Here is a 22930-nt window from a genome sequence, read left to right as displayed (position 1 = left end):
CCTGGCATAGTGGCTCATGCCTGTAATCCCAGCACTTTGGGAGGCCGAGGAGGATGGATCACCTGAGGTCAGAAGTTCAGGAACAGCCTGGCCAACATGGTGAAACCCCATCTCAACTAAAAAAAAAAAAAAAATTAGCTGGGTGTGGTGGCAGGTGCCTGTAATCCCAGCTACTTTGGGAGGCTGAGGAAAGGGAATCGCTTGAACCCAGGAGGTGGGGATTTCTGTCTCAAAAAAAAAGAAAGAAAAGAAAAAGAAAAACAGTAGACTGGAACAGTTGATTTATTTATTTATTTATTTTTGAGGCAGGGTCTCATTATGTTGTCCAGGCTGGCCTCAAACTTCTGGGCTCAAGCGATCCTCCCCCTTCATCCACCCAAGTAGTTAGGATTACAGGCACACACCACCACACCCAGCTTGAATGGCTGTTAATTTTGAGATTGTTTTATGATGAGTACTTTGAAAAATTTTCTATAAAAATGGATTTCTTTGGAGTAATTCCTTTCTGACTGTAAAAGTAATGTACATTATGTGCAACTGGGGACATTTAGCAAGGGACAAAGAAGAAAATGGTACTGTAATCCCATGACTCAATGATAATTGCTTCCAGTCACAAATATATGTGTGTACACAGATATGTACATACACACATGGATATTACATATACCACTATTTATTTATTTGGGTTATGTAAGTCACTGTATGGTTTAAATATCTAAAGTATATCAAAAGAGAACTCAGAAGTTTTGATTACATCCCTATTACCTTCACCCGAGTCCAACTCTGCCCCTATAGGTAACCATTGTGATAAATGTCTTATTTACACTTTGAGTTTTTTTCTTTTACAAAAATAAATATATGTATATTTGTCTTTGCATATATGTACATATTTTTAAATTTCCCTTTTATGTCACAAAAGGTAGTATGCTGAATACAGCTTGTTCTGTACCTACCTGTTTTTTTTTTCTTTTTATCATGAGTGGGATTAGTGCCTTTATAGCTGTTGTTATTTAACTAACAATGTATCTTTGATATTAATCTATATTAGTATATGGAGAGCTTCCTTTTTCTTTTTTATAGATGCATAGTATTCTATTGTGTGAATGCATAGTTTATTCAGTTAGCTCCTTTTGATGCACATTCAGATTGTTTTTAGTCTTTTACCATTACAAATAATGCCACAGTGAATATATTTGCAAATATTTGTGGAATATTTGTGGAGTTGTGTCTTGTAAGTAGGAGTGCTAAATTTATGTGTAATATTGCTGGATATTAAAAACTCCTCCCTACAGGGGTTATATCATTTGTGTTTTTCTTTATCTTTTTTTTTCTTTTTTTTTTTGAGACAATATTTCACTCTGTCACCTAGGCTGGAATGCATTGGCATGATCATAGCTCACTACAGCCTCGACCTCCCAGGCTTAAGTGATCCTCCCACCTCAGCCTCCCAGGTACCTGAGACTACAGGCATGTGCCACCATGCTCAACTAGTTTTTGTATTTTTTAGTAGAGATGAGGTTTCACCATGTTGCCCAGGCTGGTCTCAAACTCCTAGGATCAGGTGATCTGTCAGCCTCAGCTTCCCAGAGTGCTAGGGTTACAGGTGTGAGTCACTGCTCCAGGCCCTCATTTATGCTTTTCATTGGCAGTGTATGCCAGTATTGAGCATGCTTTTCCACAGCTTTACCAAAAGTGTATATGGTCAAAATTGGAGGTATTGATTTGCATTTCTTTTATGAATGAGGTTGAACATATTTTTATGTTTAAGGCCATTTGCCTTTATTTTTCTGAGGTTTGCCCATTTGTTTTTGTAGACTCTGTTTTGGAGAAGAGAAGTTGTCTTTTTCTTTCCTTCTTTAAGGAGCTCTTTATTATACTGTGAAATTAGCCCTTTTTATATAGGAAAAACATTAGTTGTTTTTAAAACCTTATTTTTTTCTGTGCTTTTTGCAAGTAGTGGTGCTTTTCATAGGCAAATAGGAAAGGCTTTCCCTCCTTCCCGGTTGTCAGTGAAATCACCCATATTTTTTCTGGTATTTGTGTGGTTCCAATTTTTACATTTAGATAGTTTATTCATTTGGAGTATATCCTTGTATGTGGTATGAGGTATGGATTCAGTTTCATGTTTTCCTGAGTGTTTATTCAGTTGTCCCAATACCATTTATTAGTGTCTCTCTTTTTCTCAATGACTTGAGATATCACTTTATCATATATTGAATTTCTTTATGTTTTAGAGCTCTGTTTCTGGACCTTTAATTCTCTTCTATTGGTTGGTTTGTCTTTTCATGTACCATAGACTTTTAATTATTGAAATGAGCCTTAATTCAAAGATCTTTGAATATAAGAACATTTTAAGTTTTCTTAAAATGGAATACTACCTATAATACTGAGATACACAGCTGTGTAAAGTGTTTCTTTGTGAGCATGTATTTTGTCTCAGGGCAAATTTTAGATTCCTTAAAATGAAGCCCTTAGAGGCTAAATAACTTCTTTGGTGGAGAAGGTTCTGGTGTTTCTGCCTCTAATTATGAGGGCAATATGGTAGCTACCAGACACATATGGCTATTTAAATTTATATTAAAAATAGACAATTAAAAGTTTAATTCTTCAGTTGTAGCCACATTTCAGGTGCTCAATAGCTACATGTAGTGACTGCTTTTCAGACAATGCAGACATAAAACATTTCCATTACCATACTGTTGTGACAATGAAAAGTCCTGTTGAGCAGTACTGTAGTCTAGAACTTGAATTGTATTTAATAGATCCTTTTCTAGTCTGCTGAATTGATGGCTGATAGGCAAAAATCTGAAAGGAATGGAAGGTAAAGGGAATAATGAAGAGGTCAGAATGGAACAGCATATCTGAAAAAGCATAAAAGCATTATGGAAGGAAAATGTTGTTTAAAATATTGTCTGACTTTGTTTAAAGGTTAAAGAGTTGCTTCTTAAGAGTTGACTGTGATTTCCTTCAGTTTAGGCATCGGCTTCAGGAGGATTGCCTGTATTAACTGATACTATGTCAAGGTGTTTCTGGTTTTGAAGTCAACACTTTTTGTCATAATAGAAAAGTAAAACATTGTTATTTCTTTAGGATATTAAAAAAATATGCCTTTTGAGTTTTAAGAAGGCAGCCTATGAACAGTTCTAGTTATTTACAGTGCTAATCATGTAATGTAGATACTTTGTAAATGCTTAAACTGTGAAAAGATTTTTAAACATTTATTGAGCTCTTTGCAATAGGAAGGAAACAAATGAGTAACACTTGATTTCTTGAAGTGTTAATGCCTTGATTAAGGGGTAAGCAAAATTTGAATAGAAATTCTATAAAAGTGATAAAATTAATTAACACAAAGATTTATTCAAATCACCTCTGGAACAGAGCTCGGGTGGACCGAGCTGACTTTGGAAGTCTTACGTCTTGGTCAATTAGAGATTGTCCTTTAAATAAACAGACCCTACTTTTAATGGAAATACCATGGAGTTTTGTTAAATCTGTTTGTTAGACTCTCCCTAGCAGTTATCAAAATGCCTGAAAGGTGCTAAGTGCTCAGTAAATAGATTCTGAATGAAAGAATAAATCAATTTTATTTAATTTTTAAAAATCTTTTTAATTTTTAAATTTTAATTTTCTTTGATTTTTTATTTTTAGACCTGGGGGGTGGGTCTCACTATGTTACTCAGGCTGGTCTTGAGCTCTTGAGTTCAATCAGGCAATCCTCCTATCTCAGCCTGCCAAGTAGGTGGGATTACAGGTGCATGCCACCATTCCTGGCCACTTTCATTTTATATGGTGAAATTAGTTACATAAAATTCAATCAGTTACAAAAATATCCTGAATAAAGTTCTCAGCTAAGCTTGCCTTGTTTTAACTGTAACAAATCAGAAAAGGAGAAGCCTTAACAATTGAAAGGGCTTCTGTGAGATTTAAATAGGTACATCTTTGAGGAATATTTTGGGAAACTTAGGGCTTGTTTGGTAATATCTTAAAATATGTTTCTAGGGATGTTACATTTTCTGTCTTTTATCCCCACTGTCTTGATGTGTATTTCCTGAGAGCATTAGAAATTGAATTGTTACAATTTTTGCTCATTTGAGAGTGAGAGCCACATGATTGGTGCTCTTTGCCATAACTAAAATGTGGGTATAGGTATATGACAGTATTAAAGACTGCTTATAAATCTTTGTAATTCTTATTTTCTCTGCACTAGTGAATTATATTAAGTAAAATGTCCTTCAGTTTCTTTCTTCTTAATGTAGTTAACATTTTGTAAAAGCTTACATGCAAATAGTACTAGGCTGTGGGGACACAAACATGAATCATACTTGGTTCTTGCCCTCAAGGATATTGTAGTCTAACGGGGGACATTTGGCAGAAACATTTTCTATCAAATAGTATGAAGGAATAAAACAAAAAGGAAGTCTCCTTATTCCAGCATTTTCTCAGAGGCAACTAGTTGTAGTTTTATGTGATATTTCTAGACATTATCTTAACATATACAAGCACAGATGAGTGTGTGTGTATGTATGTGTTTAATTTGTTAATTTTCTTTTGTTCTGTTTTTTCTTTTTTTGTGTGTGTAAATATGGGATTACATAATGCATATTTGTACCTTGCTTTTTAGCTTAATAATATGTTTTGAAATGTTTTCTGTGTCAGTATCTATATATCTCATTTTTACTGGTTGCATGATATATTTCTGTAGATTTTTAGCCAATTAACTTGATGAACATTTAGATTGGTTCTAGATTTTTTTCTAGGACAAATAGTGCTATTTATCATGTCAGGGAGAGAAAGGAGATATATTCATTTTGTGTGTATGTGTGTATTAGCGTAGTGGTGTATAAACAAGGGCTGAGCAAATCTTTAAAACTTAATGTGCCTAGCACTGTGTTATATAAGGTATCCTGTCTAACAGTTTGGTGGTTAAAATAGTAATAGATTACATAATGAGAATTGTGTCATTTTCATTTCATGTTTAAGGAAATTGGGGTCTTGAATGTTAAGAAACTTACAGAATCATACAAGTTTTTTTCTGATTCTAAAACTTCACTATTGTGGCAGAAGTAGAAATGAAAACTCACCAGTTTTCATTATCAAAAGTTTATGTATGTTGTTTGTGGCAGTGGTAGGATGGCTGTTGATTAAGTATGGTTGTTATGGTAATGGGACAGTGTGACTTGGGGATTTTTGATCAAAAAGTAGTTTCGTTATGCCTTGCTAATATATTTGATGCTTTTAAGTGTTAATTAAAATCATTGCTATTTTTTTCTTTTAAAATTTAAATGCAATACAATTACTTCTTTCTAGTATATAGTTCTGTGAGTTTTGATAAAAGCATGCAGCTGTTTAACTACCACTACCACAATTAAGGTACAGAATAGTTCAATCACTCACCAAAATTACTTTGTGCTGTCCCTGTATAATCACTTCAGCATTAACTCCTGGCTGATTTGTTCTCTGTCTTTATAGTTTTGTCTTTCCAAGAATGTCATGGAAAGGAAATCATATGGTATGTAACCTTTGAATCTGGCTTCTTTCACTTATCAGTGCTTTTAAGATTCATTCATGTTTTGTGTGTATTCAGTAACTTTTACCTACCTATGTTATTAGATACTGTTCCTCCTGTCTCTGAGTCTCTTTTTAATTTTCTTCAGTCTTTCTTGCTCTTTATTCTGTGGATTGGGTAGTTTCTATTGATCTGTTTTCCAAGTTCCCTGGTTGTTGTTGTTATCTCCATATGCCATTGTTCCTACTCATTTTTTGTTTTAGTTATTGTTTTTTTCAGCTGAATTTTCATTTTTTTTGATAGTTGCTACCTCTCTACTGGTATACCCTTTGTGTCAATCATCCAGACAGTGCTCTTCTTTTACTTCTTTGTATAGACTTTTTCTTTAATTCTTTGAATATATTTATAATAGGTGTTTTGAAGTCTTTTTTTTTTTTTTGCTAAATCTAACGTCTGAGCCAACTTGGAGTCAGTTTCTGTTGTCTGCCTTTTACTGTTTTAATTCTTTGCATGTCTCAGAATTTTTGGTTGAAACCTGGGCATTGTAGTATTTTTATGAGGATTTGTTGTTGTTGTGTTATTGTTTTAGAGAATGTGAACTTGCCTGGATTCAAATTGCAAACTTGTTTCCCCTGAAGTATACAAGCAGCTGCCATCTGTGCTTATTGCTTACTTCTTCTAACTACTTACTTTTTCAGCTTGTTTTCCTTGGGGTCAGGGTAAAGGTAAGGCTTTCCTGAACCTCTGTAATCTGGTGGTCAGCCAAGAATTTGGGCAGAGATTATATTCACATTTTGGAATTCACCCTCTCTGTAGGTTCTTTACTTCTGGGAATTCCCTGCTAATCTCCAGTTTACCTGCTAGTGGTGGTCTTTGTCCTCTGATATGCTAACCAGTGAGGGATTCAGATTTCTGCTGCTGGAGGTGTGTACAGTTGGGGAATATATTTAGCTTAAACAAAATCAAAATCATGTCTCATACCATGCAGCTTTCAAGGGCGGAATCCTCTGGTCTCTGCCCGCTTCTTTGTCAGGCTCCCTGGAGTCTCTCCTCTACTTCCTGCACATGTGTAATTTAGCGGTCAGCCAGGGATTTGAGCAGAGTTTATGCTCAGATTTTGGGCCTCACCTTTCTTTATTTCTTTCACTTCCACTATGTCTACCTGAAATTTCAGCCCTGAGGTTTTTTTTCTACCACTTTGAGCTGTGTGGCTGCCTGATTTCCTTCACCATATTTGTGAGGGATGGGGAGGCCGCTCAGCAAAACAACTTCGAACTGAACTCATGATTCCGTTCCTTCTAGTTGTAGTTGTTCAAGAGTAAGCTCTTCTTTCACTGCTGTCTGCTTTTGGACACTTTCCACTGCTTTTAAATAGCTGTTTTTTATAGTTTACCCATATTTAAATAATCGCTCTCTGTTGGAGGTGTGTATAATCACTTCACCTGGCTGTGCTTGCAAGAAGTTTTTTCCATCTGTCTGATCTCCTTTTCTTCTAAAAGTTGCTTCCACCTGTTCTTTGTCCTATTATTATCTGTGGTAGTTTGCTATCCCTCAAGGTCTCTCTTCCAGTTCTCTGTGTTGCTAAAGATGACTGTTCTGTTCCTTGTCAATTAATTTTTTAATTTATGTTACACTCCATGGGAAAATTTAGAGTAGATAAGCAATCATGAGGAAATTATAAACATTTTCTTGGTAGGTCTATCCATGTCATACATTTTCTGTCTTTTTGGTGATACAGTCTCTCTTTTATTCCTAAGGAGAGAAGCTCATCAAGTGATCATTAAGTTTCTGGTCCTTAGAGTTCTTCCTCCATGTAGGCGCCTCTGAAAGCCTTCTTCGTAGTTAGTGCAAAATTAACTTTGTGAACATTCAGCGTTTGCTCTTCTGTCTGCCACTATCAAGTGATTCATTTGCTCTTTGGGGCTATCTCTCCTCCTTTTGGTCATTTTCATGTAGAGAATGTCACCTTAGGACATTTAGTTGGCTCAGGTGTCATCTTGGCTTCCTCCTGGTCAGTCTTTACCATCCTTAGATTTGGATATTTGGACTTCTGTAGCTGAAGGCAGCCCTGTCGTCTGGTTCTGGGATCACTGTGTAATTCTATCCACTTCACTATTCTCCTTCTTTTACCTTTCAGGTCTTTCTCATAATGGCTGCACATGAAATATTTTGTCTGCCAAGTCTGAGAGATAAAAGTAATTTTACATTAACAGAAAAGATCTTGTGTAATGACACTATATAGAGTATGCTGTGGTTTGACTGTGTCCACAAAAATCCATGTGTTGGAAACTTTATCCCCAGTGTAAAAGTGCTGGGAGGGGCCTAATAAATGTTGATTGGGTTGTGAGGGTGGAGCCCTTATAAATGGATTAATGTAGTTAATTTCAGGAGCTGGTTAGTTTTCAAGAGAGCTAATTATTATAAAAGCGAGCCCAGCCCTTTGTGTTTTCTTTTGCCCAAGTTCTCTTGCCCTTCTGCCTTCCGTTATGGATGAGACGGCATGAAGGCACTTGCCTCATGCTGGTGACATACTTTTGGACTTTCCGGTCTCCAGAACCATGAGCTAAAAGAATTCCTGTTCATTATAAACTACCCAGTGTTAGATATTCTGTTATAGTGACAGAAAATGGACTAAGAGTAAGATTTTAATAGGATGGACAAAGCCAGAAGATGGCTGAGATTTAAGAAACACTGTTGGTAATAAGCAAAAGTATCGATTTTTTTTTTCCTTTAAACTCTATTGGACTTGAGAAAGGTACCAATTTTTATATACTTAGCTTGGTACATTGGAAAGAACGTGGGCTTTTTGTTAAGACTGGGATTTTAATATTATCTCTAAGATTTTCTTATATATGAAATAGGATAAGAATATAGAGTTGTTTCAAGGTTTAAATAGGAGAAAGTATATAAACTTTCTAAAGCATCAGTAAGTAGTGAAAATAGAGTAAGCGGTTTCCGTACACTATGCATTGTCTTTGTTTTGTTTTGTTCTTCCGTGTATCAATACCATTAATTGATACTATCTGAAAATAGTGTCCCAAGGAGCAATTCTTTATTTTGTTGCTATAGTCTTGAAGATTTTGTCTATCCCTCAGCCCCCACCTCCTGTTTAGTTGGAATGTCCCAGAGAAAGGAAAGTAATTGCATCATCTTTTTCTCAACTTTTAGCAGTCTCCTGAGTGTCTGCCCCTAGCCAACAGGCCCAGTGCTTCCAGCCTCTGTACAGATGATTTCTAGATTATTTTGAATTTAAATTTATTTTTGTCATGCCTAAACATAGTAATGAACAGTGAGATATTTTCTGGGAACTTTGTTTGGAGTCATATGGTAATTATTTTTTGATTATTACAAGATCCTAATAACAATAAACTTCAGTTTTAGACATTGGGGATTCAAGTGCCAGATTCTGAAGGACCTTTTTATATTAAGGAGTTTTGATATAGGCAGTGAGGAGCCATTAAGTTTTTAAGGAAGGCGGTTCTGATTATAGCAGAGCCAGTATGGAATTGAATGGTGGTAAGAAGGTCAGCCAAAATTTTTACTGATAGATGATAAAGGCTTAAATAAAGGTAGCATTTTTATGAATGAAAGAGAGAGAAGGAGTCAAAAGAAGATTCTAAAGTAGACTTGATATGGGGAAATGAGAAAGAACTCAAGAATGACTTCAAAGTTTTTAGCTTGGTGAATAGAAGTGACATTAATTGATGTGAGAGGCCAAGATGATGAGATGGTTGAAGTTGGGGTGCCTGTTAAAGAATTCAGATAGTAATAATGCAAACATAGATTCTATGTAGTGTATAAACTCTGATGTTCTCAAGGGTTTGTTCCTCATTTCTGTTTTGTTTGCTGTCTCACTCGACCCAGCAAGTAGAGAAAAGGGAAGATGGAATCGTAATGAGCCCCAAGATTTAATGAGGATTAAGGATAAGGCAACAGTAGAACTTGAATAGAGATGCTACAGGTGGGAGAGAGATGCAGGATATCGAAACATGACAGGAGTCTTTTTTCCCCTTACTAGGATGAGTTTTTGGGCACAGGAATAATGTCTAACTTACTTCAGCATCTTGCATATTGGCATATTGTAGCAAATGCTCATAAGTTCTTGAATGATGAATGAATGAAATCAGACAAATATAATATCACTGAGTATGGCACAGAGGATGGTTAAAACTGAAGAGATTATCAGGTATTACAAAGTAGTATATAATGCGTGCCGGTAGCCTTTTAACCATTTACAGTTATAACTTAGCTTATTGATAAAATTTTAAATCACTAGCATTTTTGTGTATTTTTACACAAACGTAAAACACTTTAGGTTTGTGTAGGCAAAGATAGGCTTAGTTTTTCCATACATTTCAACTTGAATTCCACTTATTTTTTAGTGTGCTTGTAACCCTATGACTATTGAGAGTGAGGACTGGGGAAAAATCTTACATGTAGTGATACCTGAGTTTTATTGACAAATGAAATGTGAATATGATTTTTCAGCGGATATTAGAGCAACTTCATCTGAACATTTATTACTTTCTCATGGGTTGCTGTGAAATACATGCTAATTACTTTAAATAGGATTAAGAAAACATATGGATATTTCCCTCCTGCTACCTGTTTACCGTCCAGTGTAATGGTGGTAGAAAATCTGAATCTGAATTTGCCTTATCAATTCCTTGTTTTTGATCACTGCCACCCATGGTTTAGGATCGTTCTTCCTTCAGTGGACATCTGTGGCTATCCTGTTCAGGAGAGTATCTGATAATTAAGGATAAGGAAGACATAAAATGCTCTTCAAAGATTCGTTAGTCTGTATTCCCAGCTATTCTGGAGGCTGAAGTGCGAGGATCACTTGAGCCCAGGAGTTGGAGACTGCAGTGAGTTATGATTACACCACTGTACTCCAGCCTGGGTGGCAGATTGAGACCCTGTTTTGAAAGAGATGGCTGGGCGCGGAGGCTCATGCCTGTAATCCCACCATTTTGAAAGGCTGAAGATCGCTTAGGCCTAGAGTTCAAAGAAAGAGAGGAAGGAAAAGAGAGAAAAAGAGGAGGAGAAGAGAGAGAAAGAGAAAGAAAAGAAAAGAAAGGTTAATCCCTGAAATAGTTTATACTTGAGGGTATGTAGAGTAATGAAAAAGTGTTTTAAATCTCATTCTACAGAATCTACCAAATCGCTCCGTCTTTATTTTCCATCGTTTCTTTCTACTATCTTTATCCCTTTTGCATCTCTTTTGGTGACTGCTTTTTTTCTGACTTTTTCCTTTGTTTCTCTGATTTGTTCATTCTCTCCATTTTATTCTCTTTGACCTCTTCTCTTTAGTACAGATAACTAGTCATAATATAAAGTTGAGATTTTTAAAAGTTTTTTTTGTAGTGAATACATTTTTATTTTTATAATCTAAAATTCAGATGAGATTGACATTTTTATGTTAAAAATAATTCATGGTTTTTGTAGTCATCTAATAACCTGATTTATGATACAGTCATTCTTAAGGAAATAACAGGTAGGAAATAGTTTTCCTTTTCCAGGAGCATTTGGCAAATAAACTATGTGACATTTGCTCAGGAATTTGAATCAGCCATTTATTCAAAGGAAGAATTTGAATCAGCAATTCTTCCTTTCCCCCTCTTCTTTTATTTTTATTTCACTCATGGATCCTACCTACTTACTTATATATTATATGAAATGTTCATTTATTGTAAAATTGTCAACTGTTTTTAGAAAGAGGGTACTATGAGAAAAAATTATGCAGTAGTAAAATGGTTTCTCTAAAATGAAAATGTATCTTCTACTGATTTTTGATATGGACACAGTTTTAATGAGTTTATCTTTGGCATTCTTTGTGAAATTGTACTGCAAGACTACATAAAACTCAGGAAAGTATAGTGTTTTCCCAGTTCTGGAATTTCCCTTCGACTTTTATGTACAACTCTACTTCACCTCCCACCATCAAACCCAGCTTGGAAAAGTACATAGAAGGTATGTAGGAGCGGGTGTCAGGAAACTTGGGTTCTAGTCCAAGTGTATAGTTTTGTTTAAATTGTTTAACTTTATTTGGTTTGTCTTTTGGTGTCTGCAATTTCTGAAAGTCAAATCATCTATTTCCAAACAAGTACTCTAGTCTGAGCATTTTTCAGGATCAAGATTTTATTTCATATAGTGAATTATCATTGTTCTTTATAATTCCACCATTTACCAGCATTGTGACCTTTGGCAAAGTTACTAAAATTCTGAGGCTTTCTATTCTGTATCTGGGGATCATAATGCCTACATTGCAAGGTGATTATGAAGGTTAAATTGGATAGTGAATGTGGTTTAAAAGTGTTTAGTTCAGATATTCTATAAAGCTATTGTTAAGTGAGTTCTCTTATAATTTCGTTTGACTATAGTAGAAATAGCAGTTACAAGCATCACATGTGAAAAGGCATAAAGTATATGAATTGTATTGATAAAACAGTTTTGTGATAATTGCACTGTATAAGATAACATCAGAATGTTTACATACATTTATTTTTGAGTAAAAATTAAATTTCTATTCAGTGTTTAACTTCATTTTAAAACATCATTAAAGAAATAATAACATTGGTTATTTGGTTTTACTAGATGCTTTCCTAAGCATCTTACTTTTAGTAATTAGGAAATGTGTTCCAAGTGAAACTTGGTCTAAAGGAATCATTCTGTGGAATTGTTTTGCCTTTTTGGTACCATATTGATGTTTGGATACATGAGGCACTTATACAGCAGTTGTTTAAGTATATTTACTAAATATAAACAGCACATCATTCAACTGTTACATATTGGTAGCAGATTTATGAAAAGTACCTAAAAAGACTTCTGGTGTTTATTTTAATCTGATTTGTGGCATTTGTATGATTAGTATTTTATAATCTATTCATCACTTTAAAAACATGTCACAATAATATCAAGTCTGTACAATTCTTCCTACAGGAATGACTATTTTATTCTTCATGCAATAGATTTAAAGGTCAACGCTGCTCTTTTATGTAGGTTATGGGTGCCACATGTGTGCTTTCAGAGCAGTAGTGTGAGGAAGTTTGGAGTGGGATGGCAGGACGGCCTCATCCCTATGATGGTAACTCCAGTGATCCAGAGAATTGGGATCGGAAATTGCATAGTAGACCTCGTAAACTTTATAAACATTCAAGGTAGGTAGAAAACATGTATTTCACATATGAAAGCTCTGCTAAAACTGATTGTAAAGAATACTACTGTATTTGGTTGTAGCAGTTCCAGCTAGAGGATGGGGGCTGTTTTGCATAACATGAATGTTTGTGTGTCTCCATAGATAACTTTTGGAGAAACATTTCTTTTTAATTTTTTAATATTTGTATTTGAATATTTATATCTGACTCTAAAGATAGTAAAAATCACCCTAGTTGACTCCATGAATAAATGGTATAATTGACTTAATTGGGAACTCTGACATGACAGGTTGGTTATTTGTATTTAAATCTCTCTAATAGGAATTTATTTTGTGCTCTGAATACATTGTATGTGTACCTTACACAGGATAATATATAGATTTATGTTAGTGTTTATTTCATACATTTTTAACGATCTGAATTTATATTGCTTTGTCATCCTTCTCATGAATGAGAACAGTTAATCTTTCTGGAATGACTGCTGGCTTATTTAAAGTTTGATGCATGAAAGAAAATTCATTTCAAGTTTCAGCCCATCTACCTATTACATTTAAAACTCCATTTTCTGCTGTGTAACTTAATGAGAAATACCTCATTTTATACACTTTGCGATCTGAAATTTTAAGATGTTAATTGACAATTCATAAACCTCATATATTACAGGTATGTAAGCATGTTTTCATAAAGCATAATCTATGAATATTACTTAGGGGATATTATTGAACATTTAACTTACTTGAATATGAAATTCTCCTGACCACTGATAGCAAATACCAGCTTTCTTAGGGGAAAAAAAAAAAAAAAAAAAGCCATAATGTAATGCTGAAATGGTTTTTGTGATTTAAAAAAAATAGTTCAACTACTTTAAAACTTTATGCTATAGCTAGAAAATATGAGTGATTGGTACTTTTTAAGTCTCCTGATAAGATGTTCACCTTTATTGTGGACTTTTAATGTGATGAGGCCTGAAATGTTAATGTTGACTTTTTTATAATTGATAAGTCCTTGACAAATGGTGTTAGTGTTTTTTAGTGTTTTTTGTTTTTTAATGTTTGTTCATTCTGTGTGTGTGTGTGTGTGTGCGCGCACTCGCGCATACATGCATGTGTATACAAACTGGGGCTTTTGTTCTTTTTCTCTATGTTATGGATATTATTTTGTCATTTAGATTAAAGAGGTATTGGTTTTGCCAGGCACTCATACCTGTAATCCCAACACTTTGGGAGGTCGAGGCAGGTAGATCACTTGAGGTCAGGAGTTCGAGACCAACCTGGCCAACATGGCAAAACCTCATCTCTACTAAAACTACAAAAATTAGCCAGGCATGGTGGCATGCATCTGTAATTCCAACTGCTTGGGCGGCTGAGGCATGAGAATTGCTTGAACCCGGGAGGTGGAGGTTGCAGTATGCCCCTGTAGTCTAGCCTGGGTAACAGAGTGAGACTCTGTCTCAAAAAAAGAAAAAATGTTATTGGTTTTATCACATTAAATGTGGGGCTGTATTTATACTATGCTATATATATGTGTGTTTTTTTTTCAAGTAAATTATGTGGTATTCATCATACTTTGTGCATTTTTTCTGCTGAGGTACAATACTGCATTATATAATGAAGAGGTGACAAGGGAGAAAATAAAGTATTGTTTTATAAAAGCTACAGTGGGAAAAATGTATAAAAAGGAACAGTATATTTTTCCTTACTGTTGTTTCATTGTCAATAATGAATACCAAAGCTCTTCTTGATAGCTGTAACATCAGTAACTTTTTAGTGCTGTTTTTATTATTTTTTTATTTTTTGAAATGGGTTCTCACCCTGTCGGCCAGGCTGGAGTGCAGTGGCATCATTTCAGCTCACTGCAATCTCTGTTTCCCCGGGCTTAAGCAGTCCTCCGTCCTCAGCCTCTGGAGTACCTAGGACTATAGGCACATACCACCACCAAACACATTTAATTGGAGCTATTTTTAGGTAGACTGCAGCAGCATTAATGTAGAATAGAAAATAAATATCAGCAAATTGATTTTTTTTTAATGCAAAAACTATGAAGTCCTTTAAATGAGTTTATTTTTGCCTCATTCATGGAAAATCTGCCCAAGGAAGAACTTTTAGAGACCTCCTGTCCCTATATGCTTAGGAACATATAACTTAGGACACTTAAGAAGTATGATTTAACTTTTAAAAAAGTGCTACTTTTTGAATTGATATTAAGTTAATTGGCTGAGAGGTTTTAAAACGTAACAGCAAGTAACTTGCCCTCAGTTCAGGAGCGATTCAAAAGTGTGTCACAGTACTGTTTTAGAATGCTTTAGTATCCACATATGGAACTATGAGAGGACAGTAAGGCACTTAAACTATGGTAATAAGTTGTAAAGTAAGAGTTCAGAGAAAGAATCATTATCAGCTTGAGTAGGTGAAAATGAGACTTGAGCTAATCCTGGATGATTAGAGTATTAGGTAGATGGAGGACATTTCTGGCAGGGACCTTCAGATTACCTTGACTGTATCTGAAGGTAGAGCTCTGTGGATGATATTATTGTTCCCATTTGGCAAATGAAAAAAACGAAATTAGAAAACTTGCCCAGCACCATCCAACTTGTAAATAGCAGAGCTGGGATTTATAAACAAGTTTCTCATTGTTTTTATTTTCAAATTTTAAATAACTTATTATGATGTATTTTAAATACATGCAAAATAGAAAGATATAATGAACTCCTGCTATTCATTACCCAGCTTCAAGTTACCAACTCATGGCTGATTTTGTTTCATCATGCCTCTACCTACTCTCATTCCTTTTTTTGAATATTGTGTATTTTATTTAGGGATGTTTGAGTAAAAGAAAACTAGACTAAACACTGACTTAAGTTAGGGGTTTATTTTTTTTATATATAAGAAGTCCAGAAATAGGCAATGGCAGATACATGTTTAATGTTAGGGTCAAAAATCTCTTATTTTCTTGGCTTTTCCTCATTATCACAAAGTGAATGTTGTAGCTTCTAAACAACAAAAAAGGGGACAATGGGAAAAGACTTCTTATATATCAGGAAATTAAATTTCTCAGAAACTTCTAGCAGATACCTGCTTATAAACCAGTCATTGGTTAGAATCATGTCACATGGTCATCTCTGCATCAAGGAGACTGAGAAATACAGTTTTTAAACTGGGCTCATTGCCACCTTGAGCAGTTGGGGATTTAAATCTATTCACTTAAGGAAATAAGCATACTTTATTGTTTTAGTTTTTGCAGGTAACCTAAATGTTGTCTTGTTGCAATTTGTGTTTTCCTTATGTTCTATTTATATTTTGGAATAGCGTGATTTTTTCTAGTCTTGTACTTTTGATTTTTTCCCCCACTTTTCCTTGCTGGCTAGGATAAAAATAAATTTTTGATTCACAAAAGCAACAGCAACAGTTACTATCTAATGTGTATTTACCATTAAGGTTTGAGAGTTTGTGGACATTGTCTATGGTTTCTGTTCTATCTAAACAACTTTAGGTACTTTTAAAAATCATTTAATTATTACATTTTATTTCTGATCATTTTCTTTCTTTTTTCAAAAGATTAAAAAATTGGCACATAATTGTATATACTTATAGGATACATAGTAATATGATACGTATATCATATAGTGATCCTATCAGAGTAATTAGCATGTCTATCATCTCAAATATTTATCTTTTTTTGTGTTGGGGACATGCATTAAAAGGTGCTTCTTTTTTAAACTTTCTTTTGAATGTATCTCTTTAAAAAATTTGTTTACAGTTAAACTAGTGTGAACATGGATGGACTTTTAGGGTGGCTATGATCTTTTAGCAGGTGTAAAATTTACTGAATTGCTTTAAAATTCTATTTGTTTATAAGTTGCTGAACTTGTTTCTGGGTGAGTAGTTGTATAGTTTTATAGAGAGTTGTATAGTTAAATACTTGTATGACACCTATATGGAACAGTTTGGTAGCCTGCTGAAGATATTAAAGATCATTTCAGTTGAAATATATTTGGCCTGAATTTGTGGCAACTGCTTTTTAAATTATGAATTAGAGGACTTTTTGCTGTTCAAAAAAGAAGCACTTTTTCTGTATAAGGAGGTTAAAATGTCTAGATAGATTATAAAAGCTCTTAAATATTTGGATTGGGTGGAATATGATCACATAAAACTCAGATCTGCAGTCCGCTCAGGTTACTAAAGATAAATGCATCATACATTCAGTATAGACTATGCTGCAGGGTTTCATTCCCACATGAAAGTACGCATGCTCGTTTCTCCTGAGACTGCATAAAGTCTGAACGTTCCAGTTTCTGTTTTAAGTCACTTCATAGCCCTAGCAGCAGTTTAGAAATGCAAAAGTTTGGTTGCTTTAAAGAATAGTTCTTGAGTGCATACTTAATTAAGTACAAATAATATTTTCTCTTTGATTTTAAAGAGCTGTACTGCCGAGAATGGATACACAATAAAATATTGAAAGGAAAAAGAAAGTTGGCTGTATCCTAGTTTTCTAAACCTTGGCAAGCTGGCAGAGCTAGAATTAGCTTTACAGATGGCATTTGGCAACATATCTACATATCTCTAAGCCCTCAACTCCTGCATTTTGTTATGCCTGTCTATCAAGTACAATATCCAATCACGGCTTAGAGATGGAGAAATGGGACGATCACAGCTCACACGATGCTGTTTTGTTAGAAACGTCAGTGCCGCACAACCCACGGCTGAGTCAGTGTCTGTGAGAAAATAAACTGAATTAATATGTAGAGGGGGTTGTATCTCTGAACATTTAAAGCCTAAATACGGCAACAGCATTATTACAAAGTAGAGGGAGGAAGCTAAAGGAAGTCTATGGACAGGTGAGGTAGGGGGAGACTGGGGAATTTTCTGATTGTTCAGAGGAATCTTGAAGATGATGGAAATATCAGATGTGCTAAAGTTTCCTAGTAATGCCCAAGGATGCTGACCTGGCTTTCAGTGCTTCATTGTTTGAAAGAGCAGAGTCCCTTTATACTCTGATTTCAAATTTTTTTTCTTGTTTTTGTGTGTCTACCTTGGCATATACTAAAGGAAGGTGTGTATTCATTTATTACATGATATCTCTGGGTTATAATTATTTACATATATGAATTTGAAAGAAAGATTGAGAGGGATATGTGTGACCTTTGTTTCATTTACATGTCTAAATGTAAAAGATCGTATGTCTGATTTTTAGTTTAATGGCAAGTTACTTAAAATAGGTTTTTATTGTTTTTGTGGTTTTGATGCTTTATGTTTTATTTCAAGTAACTTGAGAATGCATTGTGTTTTGTATTGTTTTATATGAATATCATTAAAAAATTTAAGGAAAGATTAATTTTGAAATAATATTTTTGATGTATTTGAAAATAAAATTCAAGATAAATGAAATAATTGAAATAATTTTCTAAAGAAGGAGTTGAATATATTTTTACATTTGGATGAATTAAGGATTAATTGAACCATTTATATATAGTATTTTACAGAACTCAATGTACTTAAATGATAGAGCTCTAATTGGTTAAAATGACTATTTCAAGTCAAGGAACCTAGAATCTGAAGGTGATCTAGCTACTGCCACTGAAGCAGGGAGTAAGTTCGTGGATTAGTGAATATTATTTTTCAGTCACCCAAAAATTTCTAAATAAGGATAATGGTTTTTTTGTGTGAGATTTTTAAATCTTAACAGGTGATATTGCTCATCACTTCATTAGGAAATTTTACAACAATTTAAAACATTTTGACAAATTTTTTTTTTCTGTCTTTATTACCCTTATCCTTCTGATCCTTCATTTTATATGGACTTTTGGGATATACAGCATTTTACATTTACTTTGTTTTTAATGTATTTAAATAGTTTATAACATTCTTTCCTTGAAGTGTAAGGAAGTTCTTATAATTTCCCCATTTAATTTCTAAAAGTTTGAATGGTCATCTTATGGTTGTCATCACTTATTTATATAGTTCAGTTCATGGTATCTTGTATTGACTTTTTTTGTGGTTTTGAATCCAAAAATGTTTTTCTAAGCTTATTAAATAGAGTTATAAAAGCAGAATCTCAAGCTAGACCTTTTAATCTTATACTTTATAGAATACTTTCCCCTGTTATGCTGATTCTTTTAAGATAATAGTGACTGTCTTACTGTGAAAATGGTATGTATTCATTAGGTAAATTTGGTAAGCACAGAAAAACATATAGAAGAAAATGAAAATATGGTTTTTTACTATCAAAAGAAAAATAAATATTTTGGCATATAACATTTTTTTCTGTGTATATATAAAAATATAAAATGACACATAAGCACTTAAAAAGACATTGCTGTAGTACCATTATATAACCTATCCCTTTAAAAAGAGAAATTTAATTATGAACATTCTTTAGTCATGAAGTAGTCTTCTGTTGCATAATTTTGAAAGATTACATAATGTTTTGTACATATATATTTTGTAATTCACTAATCTCAGTTTTTCTGATAATTGATCACAGATCAGCATGATTTCACAGCGTAAATATCTCCAAAAAGAAAGAATGCCTAAAGGAGTTAAGTAAAAATGTAATTTTGATTATTTTTTTTAACAGAGAAAAATCTTCAGTGTGATTACAGTGAACTCTTTAAAGACATGCACATTAGTTTTAAAACAAAGCAAATAGCTAAGATAACCATCATAAAATATAAAAAATAAATAAAAAATCAGGAAAACTAGAGCTTATGTGAACTGAGACTTCAGAAAAATGCCAAGACTACCAGAAAAGGTTTCTTATATTACATTTCATGTAAAACGAATAATCAAGGAAAGTATAATAATAATGCATGACAATGAGGGGGGAAAATCCTTAGCTCTTGAAGCTCCTTTGTCAAAAGAGGAAGAGGAAGCCACCACCACCTCTAACAGAATTAAAATAAGACGAACATTGTTAGGAAGGACATAAAGGCTAATATGAGTATAGAGATAAAGAATGCATCTAATTAGGAAGGCAGCAAATCACTCGGCCATGTGTGTACCTGTGCAACAATCTTGCATGTTCTTCACATGTACCCCAAAACCTAAAATGCAAAAAAAAAAAAAAAAAAAAAAAAAAAAAAAAAAAAAAAGTACCACAGTAATTCATTAAAAAAACCTAATACAGTGGGAAACAAATGTAAAATTCATGTTTTCCATTCTTATTTTTAAAGTCATGGAGAAGAAAGGGCAAAAAATGATCTACCATTTACTTAACATATTGTGATTATTTCCTAAATGAAAATAATAAAATTATCCACAATTGAGTTAAACCAACATTTCTTTAATAAACTATAGACGTAGCTACTTAGGCTCAGCATAAAGTAATAGAAAAAAAGAATGCATCTAATTAAATGAGTTGTATTCTGGGTCATCTTAAAACATCTTATAAAAGGAACTGCATTCAGCACCTTAAAATTACTGGTATTATTTGTGATCTTTGAAGGTTTTAGAAGAATACAAGAACTGCTAAAAGGTGGGAGATTCTGGGCTTGATTTTGAAACAGGTAGGAGATTTTGGAATTAAAAATGGAAAGGACTCATTTATGGCTGACTTGAAAAACAGATTAAAAATGATTAGGAATAGGTTTGTTAAAATTAGATTGTCAGACCAACTTAGATTTTTCTCTGATGCAGTTAGTAGACTAGCGACACTGTAATGTATTTGGACTTAAGCTTAGCTTTTGGTAAAGTCATTTGATATCCTTGAGTGTAAAGTGGGGGAACAATAAGTTAGCTACCAGCTGTTAGTGATGATTAACACAGTTCTGACTTTACCCCATCCAGAGATTGATTGATCTTAAAAGGTGGCTTTGTTCTTTGCTTTGTCTTAATGCTTATATGGAGAAAGCAAATTACCAAATTTATCAGTGACAATGAGTAGTGAAGGATAGTAAATAATATACTAAATCTTCCAAAATTTTTGAGGCTGGGTTGTTGTACTAAGTTTAGATGAGCTTTTTCGGAGTTTATATGTAAGGCCTAAAAACCACCAGGATACATTAAGGTAGTAGCATGGCTCCACAGCATCACATGAAAAAGACCTGAGGGTGGTTGTTGACTGTAAACTAGATGTAAGGCAAAAGTATCATATGGCTTCCCAACTTCTTCCTCGCTCCACCCCTTTAAAAATCTCAATTAATGGAAAAGAAGAGTAGAGTAACTCTGCTAAATACCAAAGTATTATTTTTAGTTCTGTGTATATTCAGGAGGAAGGATGTGAAAAAGTTGGTTATGTTGCCAGTTTAAGGAACTAAGAATTTAAGAGATATTTTGGGCCAGGTGTGATGGCTCACGCCTGTAATCCCAGCACTTGGAGAGGCTGAGGCATGCGGATTGCTTGAGGCCAGGAGTTTGTGACCAGCCTGGGCAACATGGCGAAGCTCCGTCTCTACTAAAATTACAAAAATTAGCCAGGTGTGTTGGTGTACACCTGTAATCCCAGCTATGTTGAAGCAGTTCTCGTGCCTCAATTCTCTGAGGCAAGAGAACTGCTTGAACCCAGGAGGCAGAAGTTGCAGTGAGCAAAGATTACGTCACTGCACTGCAGCCTGGACAACAGAATGAGACTGTCTCAAAAGAAAGAAATCTTGTGATGGCTCTGGTCGGATATTAAGGAATGTTGTAATAAGAGCTGTCTTCAGATATTTTAAGACTTTTCCTTTGAAAAGTAATTAGACTTGGTTTGTGTCAGACTTGTTTGAAGATAGGAGCATGGACCCTGAAATTGAACCCCTTGAATCATATCTCAGACCCAGCACTTACTTAACTATATGATTTCAGACACTTTTCTTAACTGCTAAGTTTCCATTTTCTCAGCTGTAAAATGGGGATGGTTTTGAGGATTAAGGTGATCAGTATTGTTCTAAATGCCCAAGTGGTGGTGGTGTTATTTGGTCCCAGCAGGTAGAACTAAGGCGGTTGTTTTCAGCCCATGTGATTATGTCCTCTAGCGGGCATTGGCAATGTCTAGGGGCATTTTGGTTGGGGAGCAGGAGAAAGTACTAACATCCTAATGGATGGAGGCCAGGGATGCTGGTAAACATTTTACAGTGCAAACAACAGCCTCTTAACAAGGAGTTATCTGGCCCCAAACTCTGAACTAGGATTAGGTAAAAAGGTTTAAGTCTTAATGTTAAGGAAAAACAGCCTAAGACTCAGAGCTTTCCAAGCCTAGAAGGAAACTTTTAGAAGAAAAAAAAGTTTCCCTTCCCTGTCATTAGTAGTAGGCCAGCCAATTCAAGGGAACTTTGTAGATGAGATTTAGGAATTAGATAAATGTTTGGACTAGATTTTCTAAAAGGTTTTTCCTGAACTTAGATTCTGTGTTTCTTTGGATATTTCTTAGGATAGTTAGACATACTGAATTACAACAACATCAAACGGCCTCTGATAGAAATTATCATAGTCTTTAATTTCATCAATCTAATAACAGTATAGTTTAGATTTTTAATTTTTATTTTAATATTTAGGATTTTAGTAAAAGGCATAATGGAGGGAATTTAATAGAAAAAGGTTGTTTTCAAAAGGTCATTTGGAAGGAGTGATTGTGGGATAGCTGTAATTTCTCTTTAGAAATCTGTTTTGTGGCTGGGTGAGGTGGCTTACGCCTGTAATCCTAGTGCTTTGGAAGGCCGAGGCGGATGGATCACGAGGTCAGGAGTTCAAGACCAGCTTGGCCAAGATCGTGAAAGCCCGTCTCTACTAAAAATACAAAAAATTTGCCGGGCGTGGTGGCAGGCGCCTGTACTCTCCTCCGAGGCAGAAGAATCGCCTGAACCTGGGAGGCAGAGGTTGCAGTAAGCTGAGACTGTGCCACTGCACTCCAGCCTGGGCGACAGGTGAGACTCCATCTGAAAAAAAGAAAAAGAAAGAGAGAGGAGAGAGAGAGAAATCTGTTTTGTGAAAATAATTTATTAAAATATTCACAATCATTTGATAAATACTTTAAAAACAGTCTTGGATTTGTACTTCATATCTTTTATACTCCAATAGTTTTTAAAAATAATTACAAGTTTTAAAAGCATTGCTTGAAAAATATTGGTTGTTGTATGCATTATAATATCATCTCAATCTTGAACAGTACCAAGAACAGTGTAGTTATTTGTAATATTTGTTGAATGAATGGCTATTCAGTAGATACACAATAAACCTATCCAACCACTAATTTAGATTTGAACAATTTTTAATAGTGGCTAGCTATTTTTAAAAAAATTTTTCATGGTAGGAAGTTGCTTGAGAATACCCCTATGTATGCAGTGACTACCAACTTT

At 34.4% G+C, this 22930-nt stretch overlaps 1 protein-coding gene across 8 annotated transcripts in view; it reads left to right on the top strand.

Annotated features, from left to right (window-relative positions):
* BTBD10 (BTB domain containing 10) overlaps positions 1 to 22930 on the top strand; it is a 74934-nt gene that overhangs the window by 6456 nt on the left and 45548 nt on the right. For 2 of the 8 annotated variants that reach the window (XM_017525780.2, XM_017525778.2), the window contains exon 2: positions 12509 to 12666. The exons of 1 other annotated variant lie outside the window; for it this stretch is intronic. In XM_017525780.2, the coding sequence (XP_017381269.1) occupies positions 12566 to 12666 (101 nt within the window). In that variant the 5' untranslated portion in view covers positions 12509 to 12565. Of the gene's footprint in view, positions 1 to 12508; positions 12667 to 13241; positions 13327 to 17307; positions 17713 to 22930 lie in introns of those variants that run through there. 5 more of the 8 variants (XM_017525781.2, XM_037737498.1, XM_017525783.2 and 2 more) reach the window with 4 other exon arrangements.

This window comes from Cebus imitator, unplaced genomic scaffold (genome assembly GCF_001604975.1).
Source record: "Cebus imitator isolate Cc_AM_T3 unplaced genomic scaffold, Cebus_imitator-1.0 Scaffold39, whole genome shotgun sequence".
NCBI lineage: Eukaryota > Metazoa > Chordata > Mammalia > Primates > Cebidae > Cebus > Cebus imitator.
Note: the sequence above shows the minus strand (reverse complement) of the source record. Positions and strands in the feature narration are given on the sequence as shown.